Below are 9,857 nucleotides of genomic sequence, written 5' to 3'. Positions count from 1 at the left end.
ATTTTTTTTATTATTATTTAGTTTAGGTTCAATAACGAAGTAATTTATATTTGGTTTAATAATATTATTTTCTTATAAAGATAATAATTAATTATTTTGTTAGAACTCGATAATTATCCTAATTATATTTTAGATTTTTTATATTTTGAAATGAGATGTTTATCCTCTATTTGATTATATTTATCCGCAGTTAGTTACACAAATTCAAACATGGAGCTTTAATAAGCTATATTTATGCATAACTTACTTGTAATATTGAATTTTAAGTAATATGCATCAATATACAATACTTTATGCATAAAAAATGGTTTTTAAGCGTTTTTATCAAATGCTTTATAATATAGTATAGATTATATCTTTAAAAAATGTATAAATATGTATAATTGTAAATTCTATCCATTAAAATATTATAATGTTTAATTTATATGATTATAAAAAATTCCTCTTCACCCTTAAATATGTAAAATATTTTTTTATATATAATTAAATATTTTTAGGCCTAAAATGCATGAAATAACAGTATATTTTTATAAATTCTTTTATTGCATTGTACTTTTATTTTCTCTTGTTACAGTAATGTACTTTTAAATCATTAAGGCATTGCACTTTATAAAATCTGCCCATTATAGCAATGGATAATTTGTTATCTTTTAAACCGGTTAACCACTTTAATTTTTACTTACATGGCTTAAATGAGGTGATGCATATGACATGTCATTTTTAATTATATGGCTAAAAAAACAACTTTCAATTTTTCAAAATAATTTTCTCACTTTTCCTCGTTATTATTCATAGCCATCGAAATTATGTTTTTCGTTCACTTGTTTAAAGAAATCCTTTCAAAAGAATTTCAGTCTTATTAAAACTGTATGCAAATTAAATATTATAGAATAACTAGAAGGGTACTCGTGCAATGTATCGAGATATATTTTGATTTCAGGTGTTTCGTTTTTTTTATGTCGATATAATATGTTTTATGTGGTTTTGAGAAAACGATAATGTTTTTTTATTTTTGAATAAAATATAAATTTAAAAATATCATAAACTTTAAAAAAAAAATATCGATATCAGTATCAAATTAATCTTTTTAAAAGTTCTTATATTTTGTTGTAATTTTCTAATTATAATTTAATTTAGATTTAGTAACAAAGAAATTTAATTTAGGTTTAATAATATATATTTTTTATAAAGACAAAAACTAAGTTTTCTGTTAGAACTCAATAATTATATCCTAATTATATTTTAGATTTTTTATATTTAAAATAAAAAAATTATCCAATATTTGATTATGTTTATATGCAGTTAATTAGACGAATTCAAGTATGGAACTTTAATAAGTTGTATTTATGTACAATTTACTTTTAATCTTAAATTTTAAATAATATACATCAATAAACAGTACTTCGTGAAAAAATTGGTTTAAAAAAATATCAAATGCTTTATAATATAGTATAGATATATTTTTAAACAATTCTAATATATTATTTGAGGATANAAAACAAAATTGAAAATTTTATTTATAATAATTAATTTATATTTATTTCTATCAATTTTAAGTTTTATGTTTTACATATTTGAAATAAAATGGTTAAAAAATATACAAATAATAAATAACGAAAAAGGAAAGTATACCAAAACTGGAGCACTTGTTCAAACACCTGAATTCTAATAAGGGCCTGTCTGGATAAGAACCTCTATCCCAAAATACAGATTCTTATAAAATAACAAGAAGAACCTCCATTGTGGATTTATTTTTTGTATAAATCCACTAAATAACAAACTAATTTCATATATTTTCTTATTATACAATTTTACTTTCATTTTTTTATTACAATAATGTACTTTTAAATTATTTTTATTAGACATTGTACTTTGAAAAATCTACCTAATATAACAATGAATAATTTGTTACTTTTTAAACTGGTAATCCATCACTTTTCTTTGCTTACATGGCTTAAATGTTTTGACATGGATGACACGTCATTCCGATTATGTGACATTAATAAATAACCTCTTTCATTTTTTTAAATAATTTTCTCACTTTTTCTCCCGGTTATTCATATCTCGCCCAGTTTATGTTTTTCAGCACTCTCTTCAAAAAAATTATTTTCAAAAAATTTCACTCTTACTAATTTGTACGCAAATTAAATATTTTATAGTAACATTTTTTGTAACAAATATAATATAGTTTCAAGATAAATATTTTATTTGTAAGAAAATGTAACATTTATTATTTAATTTTTCTAATTCAAAAAATACATATTTTGTAATATTTTTTAAATTTTAACGATAAAAATGTGTTTTACAAATCTTTTTAATATTATTATATTAATAAATAATTTAGAAATAATCTAATTAATTTAGTATATTTGTTAAATAATATGTCAAGTCAATTTTTTTTCAAACAAATGGATGTATTTCTTCGATATAAATATTTTATTTGTAAGAAAAGTAACCGTTCTTATTTTCCCAGTTCAAAAAAAAATAGTTTTTAAATGTTAAGGAAATAAATTTTTTTTAATATGTTATATTAATATAATTTAGAAATTTTCTAATTAATTTAATATATTTATTAAATAATATGTAAAGTCGATTATTTTAAAAACAAATGTGTTATAGTTTACAAGATAAATATTTTATTCGTAAAAATAGTAACATCTTCAAAAATGTTAGCGAGATAGATTGTGATCAACAAGTCTTCCTAATTTTGTTACGTTAATGAATAATTTAGATTTTTAATTAATTTAATATATTTATTAAATAATATGAAAAATTATTTTTTTTAAATACCATGTTGTAATAAGAAATGACACTCCATCAATATATTACACATGGACAATAGCATGACATGGAAGCCTGGTAACCTGTATCATGTCATCTTACTTTGAATCCGAAGGTTACTCATTGCTATATGGGTATATTATTGAATTACAATGCCTTAATAAAAAATAATTTGAAAGTATATTGTTGTAATTAGAGAAAAGTATAACTACAATGTTATAATAAGAAAATTTGTGAAAGTAGATTATTATTTCATGCATTTAGCTCTTTTTATTTGAAAATTAAATAAATCTATCATTAATTATACTAAAAATCTATACAAATTTGTTTATAGGAACATCATGTGATGAGTTGGTGTATTATTTATCATAATTATTTTTAACCTCTTATTAGATAAGACATAAATTTCTCTATAATGTGAACATATCTTTTGAGTGAAACTGATTGTATATGCCAGCTGTCGGACTTAGTAAAATAAGCGTAAATAGATACCGCTTTATGTAAATCACGTTGTTCATGCCTGATAGTGGTTAGTGTAACGTTCATCTCAAATATAAATCTACTTTATGAATAATACCATATATGAGGCCCGGTGGTTCAGTCTTATCTGCCATACCATCAAAATCTGTAAACTTTTGTTTTTTAATCATCATTAGCTGCCATAAAGAATAACTTTTCATACTGGATTCCAGAAACTGTCATCACAAATGACACGTAATATTCTTCACCTCAAACAAACAAACCATAAAAATGTTAAATTATATTGTAGCTGCAAGCTATGCATGACCTATTAGAGATCACGACATATGCATGTAACAGCATCTGATTTTCCAAGAAGTTCCATGGAAAATATATTTGATCTCATTATAATTGAAGCCGTGTAAAGTAAGAGGCGATTCATTGTGTTTGATTGATGGGTCAAATAATACTGGAGGAAATTGATAACTAGTGATTTAGTAGGTGCACGAGTTATTTTCGTATGATAATTCACAAGGCAAGAGAAGAGGAGAGATTGTGGGAAACAATGTCTATGTAATTATTATTTTTTATTGAAGGATTACAATGTCTATGCAGTTACTATTTACTATTTAAAGACTTATTTGATGTATCTATGGAAATTATTGCAGATTTTCAAAATCCAAGTATTTCCAGAGATTTCATCAATCCAACTTTCAAAGAACCAAAATCAAGTTCAAATCTATCTGGACTTGTTGAAGTTGTTGTTTCATCCATGTGTGATCAGAATGTACCTATCTATGAACAAGTTTCTCAAAACTTTAAAAACTTAACTCTGGACGGGTTAATTTAGAGTTATCCAATTCAGATATGCATTCAATTGAGGGGGAGCAACAAGATGAACATGATCAATCAGAGATTCATGGCATTATTGATGAAAATGATTGTTAGAACAATCAGAGTTCAACTCACCCCTTGCCAAGCTTATACAGATGGACAAAAGACCATCCATTACATCAAGCAATTGGAGAAGTATCTAATGGAGTAAAGACCAGATTTGCAACTGCAAGTGAATGTTTGCTTGTGAATTTCTTGAGCTCAATAGAACCTAAGAAGACTTCTGATGCATTACAAGATCCAGATTGGGTTTTTGCTATGCAAGAAGAACTTTTACAATTTGAAACAAACAAAGTTTGGAGACTAGTTTCAAGACCTAAACGTAAATCAATAATTGGAACTAAGTGGCTCTTTAGAAACAAGAAAGATGAAGATGGAATTGTTGTCAAAAACAAAGCTAGGCTTATTGTAAAAGGTTATTCTCAACAAGAAGGAAATTTAAATGAACCTTTGAATGTCGAATCCCCTGTACCAGAATTTGCTGAATCTCAAGGTGAGGTTGGAGATGCTGGAGGAAATCAACCAACACCCATTGCTGCAATGTCTAGGCATCAATCGTCCCTAATCTTGAAAAATCTTTTCTGTCTGAAGAAGAGTATGATCTCATCAAAGAAAACAATTGTGCTCTGAATATGAAGTCTAAAAAGTTCAAACCAGATCATCAAATCATTATTGAGATTAGCAAAAGACACCCATTGAAGAGGATGTTCACAATGTCGTACATTGTTCCTCTTTAACATCTTCAACAGTGGTGGAAAAATCTAAAGTATGATGATAAGGAGCAAGAACTAGTTTCTATGATTGATGACTACTCATTTTCCCTCAATCTTGATCTGTTGAGGAACATGCTAGGATTACCAAAAAAAGATGGATTTTTGGGCAAAAGTGATTTTGATGGCTTTCCAAGCCAAGAGCAAATGATCCAAGACTAACTACCATGCCACCCATCCCCACTCACCCACCAACCCCACTACTAACTACCATGCCACTACTGTTTTCATCACACCCACTAACCCCCCCCATCACTTACTGCACATCCCTACTACGACCATGCTACTATCGTTATTATCACGCCCCTAACCTAACCCCTACCACCACACATTATTGTTGTTGTTACAACTACCACTCACCTCCACCCTACCCTACCCCAATTCACCACTAACCACAATGCCACTACTGTCGCCGTCATACCCACCCACTTTCGGCCACTCGACCACTATCTTACCACTGTGGTCGTGACAGCTACCACCCCGCCTATAGAGCAGGGGTAGGGTTTGGGCAGGAGTGGTGGAGGCGGGGTTTGGGTAAGGGTGGGGCGGGGTGATAGTTGTGACGACGATAGTAATGATATGGTGGTTGGTAGGGTGTGGGCGAGGTGATGGGTGTGGTAGTCCAAACGAAGACGATTGTTCCAATTCTTTTGAGTGATTTCATTCCAATTTCTACCAACCAAACGTGTGGTCAAATTCCATCAAATTTTATTTCATTTCTTTCAAAGTCAAATTCTTTGATGGATTCCAATTCCATCAAATTTCATTTTGTGAACCAAACACCCCCTAACTATTTGAAGAAGAAGACAAACAGTCAGAGAGAGAAATAAAAAGAGTTCTGATTTTGAAAATTGAGTCATAGATATTCTAAACTCTGCAAACCAACAACTTTTATACTCCCAAAGTTTCACTTTCAGTCCTTCAACTTTTTGAACTCTAACTCCATTACCCTCTAGATTTAAACTTTGTAAGTGCAATCCCTCAAACTTTCTACTTTAATTAAAGCATTTAACACCTAAAAATTACATACTAAACAAAACATTAATATATTTTGACATTAGAAATGTCAAGATTGAATAGTTCATACTGAATTTTAACAAATACTGCCTGTATGTAAACTGCACAGGCTTTGTAAAAAGCAACCATACGGAACAATATATGTTGTAACATAAACTAGCAATCTCATATATACTTCTCAATGTCACAGTGTAGTAGAGTATGGATATATTTACATCACATGGTAGGTAAACAAAATAAACTATTATAAATATAGGTAATGGATCATGTGAGAAAGGAAGTTATAGTGAGAAGCGTATGAAGAGATCTGAACCCTTGATCACTTTTAATCTCATGTCCACCCATGAACTGCACTTTAATAGGGAATTGATCTGGTGCATCTCATTAGTGTTGACATTCAATTACGATTGATCCAAGGATGGAGATCTCTTCTTACGCTTCTCACCATAACTTATTTTCTTACCGGAACCCAATCCTTATAAGTATTAATGCATTTGTATCTAATTACATGGGGGTTCAGCAATGGTGTAAACTTTTACTGATGATTCACTGGTGATTGGACCATTCGTAGGGGAAGAAGCTGATCCAGAACTTAGAAGTTGTGACATTGCACGTCTCCTTGGCATTGTCCTTTGTACGTTGCATAATTCTGGCAAGTAAACTCCTGTGAATTTGCAAATAATCATAAGAATCGACTTAATTTCGCCTTATTATATAAGGTTGACATTATATATATTAGGAGAAGGTTTAAGCGAGGAAGGCAAAAAGGTTGAGAAGGAATGATTTCATTATTAATCATTGGTAAAAAGAAACTAGAGATCACATATGCATTTTCAATTAAATTAATTTTTCGGGTAAAAATCGTTTTTACTTATGATTCTCATGTAAATCATTTCTTTTCATCTTCTCAACTTGGGTTCTGATGAGAATGGAAATTATGATAAGAAAGATAACAATAAATCTCCATCATTGGATATATGTGTGTGTGTGTATATGGACGTTCAAACGAGAACGGTAATATATATATATATATATATATATATATATATATATATATATATATGTCACATGTGATTTTACACTAATGGGCGACGTGGCATGCGACCTCATATCATAGCCAAAATCACGTGAATCACATGTGATTTTAGTGTGAAATCACATGTGATTCGATCGTTTTCTTATTCTATTATTTAGTTACTGTTCTCGTGTGAACTTAACACACACTCTCTCTCTCTTTCTCTTTATATATATATATGTGTGTGTGTGTGTGTGTATAGTTGGTTCCGATGAGAACGGAGGTAATAGTGAGAAGGGTAAGAAGGGATCTTTTATATATATATATATATATATATATATATATATGGTTCTAGTGAAAATGAAAGTAATGGTGGGAAGGGTAAGAAGCGATTCACCCGTGGATCAATCCTAATTGAATCTCAACAATAAGGAGATGCACCAATATGTATCGGACCAAGTCCCGTATATGTCAAGCGAAATTAATGGGATGTGGTGAGCTTAAAAGTGATCAAAGGTATAATCCCTTCTTACGCTTCTCTCCTTTTAACTCTTACTCTATCCTTCATCTATGTATCTATCTATATATATATCTATATATGTATATATATATATATATATATATCTTATGTTTCTTTATCATCTTATAATTAATTACCTTCACCCAAGGCCAAGTTGTAGTAAAGGTCAATGATGTTGGGGCAGTTTTGGTAGCATTCCGTGGAGCAGATCATGGCCGTCAACTTAGGGTCCAGAAGGGAATCGGAAGATATCCCAACTGAGTTCCTATCAACTCCACAAGCATTCGTGCACTCATCGCTCTCAATCATCTCCCACATGCCTTTCACAACCACCTCCGATGTCTTACATTGGAATCCGATGGCACCATCGTTCGACTCGTAGTACTTCTCCAACACGCATCGCTTCCCAGATGACTCGATCGAGAAAGAGCACACTCCCACCGGCAATTCCTTGCATACAATCTCACCTGCACAGTATAGGTTTAAAACAACAACTCATGATCAATTCACACCCACTACAAACAAACTGTGTTTATACGATGTTTTGTGTGTTTTAACAAGTTTTTTAGAACAGTTTTAGAATAAAGTGTAGTATTAGCTATTTGTTAGGACACTGTTGACGACCTCAATCGTTATAGTGTTCTTAAGATGATCAAAAGCTACCACGATATTATGTAGAGGTGAAATTACCAAAAGCTCCTTGAAGGAAGAGAGTGAAACCAAGGAAGAGGACCAAAGTAGCCATATTGGTGAATGATCTAAGAAGACACACCCAAATAGAATTAAGATGTATTGGTGGTAACTTTGGTACTTTGATGTTATGGGGTTTCTGTTTATGTATATATATGTATGTATGTATGTATATGAACAATAGAGTATATATGGGCATAAAACGACATCGTTAGGATCAAAAGTTTGACCAGTTGCACAAGAAGAACTGGAACTGGTGTTTCGACTTGTAGCTGTCTAGCTAGCGTGAAGTAAGATTTGTGTTGATTGCGACAAAAGAAGGTGGATTATAGTCTAAATATATGCTTGAAGGTTAGGATGGTAATTATGTGGGTTGGGTTTCGCTAAGAATGACAGTTAAAGTGAGAAGTGTAAAAAGGGATATCCACCCTCGGATGCACGTTAGGATGAGATGTACCGGATCAATTCTAATACCAAACGCCATTCATGTGTGAGTTTGAAATTAAAAGTGATAAATGTCTAGAATCTCTTCTTACATTTCTTACATTAACTCTCCTTCTTACAAGATCTGTATGCGGATAATAAGTAAACTACGACTACTCATATATTGTCGTTAGGTAGCAAGTGAGTGAATACTTTTTTGGCTACTATTCATTTGTTGTTTTTCTTACAAGAATCTTCTTGTTTTTTCCTTCCATTTGGTGAAGCAATATACATGAATCCAATTATGTGTTCATTAATTAAAAATGGCATTCATTATCTATATTATATTATAAATCATTTGACAAAAACTTTTAAAAACCATTTTTATGTATGAAGTACTGTATATTGATGTATATTACTTAAAATTCAAGATTACAAGTAAATTATGAATAAGCAGCTTATTAAAACTCCATGTTTAAGCATAATAAAATAGAGAATGAACATCTCATTTTAAAATATAAAAAATTTAAAATATAATTAGGATAATTATAGAGTTTTAGCAAAATAATTAATTATTATCTTTATAAGAAAATTATATTATTAAACCAAATATAAATTACTCGTTATTGAACTTAAATTAAATTATAATAAAAAAATTGAATTAAAAATTACACAAAAAATAGAAATTTTAAATAGTTAATTTGGTAATAATATCTATATATTTTTGTCAAATTTTTATGATATCTTCAAATTTATATTTTATTCAAAAATAAAAACATTATCGTTTTTCCAAAAATCATATAAGACCATACTATAACATCGACTGAGATAGAAAATAAAATGAAATATTAAAATCAAGATGTATCTCGCTGCATTGCGTGAGTACCTTTCTAGTCTTAAAAATATGTGCAACTCTTTTCTTAAAAAACCAAGAGATTCCTACTTATGTATATATATATATATACTAGAAGGGTACCCGTGCAATACAACGAGATACATATTCATTTTAATGTTTCGTTTTATTTTTTGTTTCTTTTGATACAATGCGATTTATGTGGTTATGAGAAAGATAATATTTACACCTTTGAAGAAAAATAAATTTTAAAGATATCGTAAAATTTTGAAAAAATATAACGATATTAATATCAAATTAATTATTTGAAAGTTCTCGTTTTTTTGTAAAATTTCTTTAATTCAATTTTTGTTATAGTTTAATTTAGGTCTAATAGTGAATTAATATATTTTTGGTTTAATAATATAATTTTTATAAAGATAAATGATTCTGTTA

General features: G+C 29.2%; 1 protein-coding gene across 1 annotated transcript; it reads right to left on the bottom strand.

Moving 5' to 3' along the window:
- Positions 1-6,421: 6,421 nt before the first annotated feature.
- On the bottom strand, positions 6,422-8,201 carry LOC112517763. Its single transcript, XM_025125138.1, has 3 exons — positions 8,147-8,201; positions 7,594-7,923; positions 6,422-6,585 (listed from the first exon to the last, which is right to left on the bottom strand). Exons 1-3 carry the CDS (start codon positions 8,199-8,201, stop codon positions 6,422-6,424), a joined length of 549 nt encoding a protein of 182 aa, XP_024980906.1.
- Between the last annotated feature and the right edge of the window lie 1,656 nt (positions 8,202-9,857).

This window comes from Cynara cardunculus, assembly GCF_001531365.2.
Source record: "Cynara cardunculus var. scolymus isolate 2C chromosome LG 9, CcrdV1, whole genome shotgun sequence".
NCBI classification, from domain to species: Eukaryota; Viridiplantae; Streptophyta; class Magnoliopsida; order Asterales; family Asteraceae; genus Cynara; species Cynara cardunculus.
The sequence above is the reverse complement of the archived record's forward strand: the minus strand, read 5'-3'. Positions and strand labels throughout refer to the sequence as shown.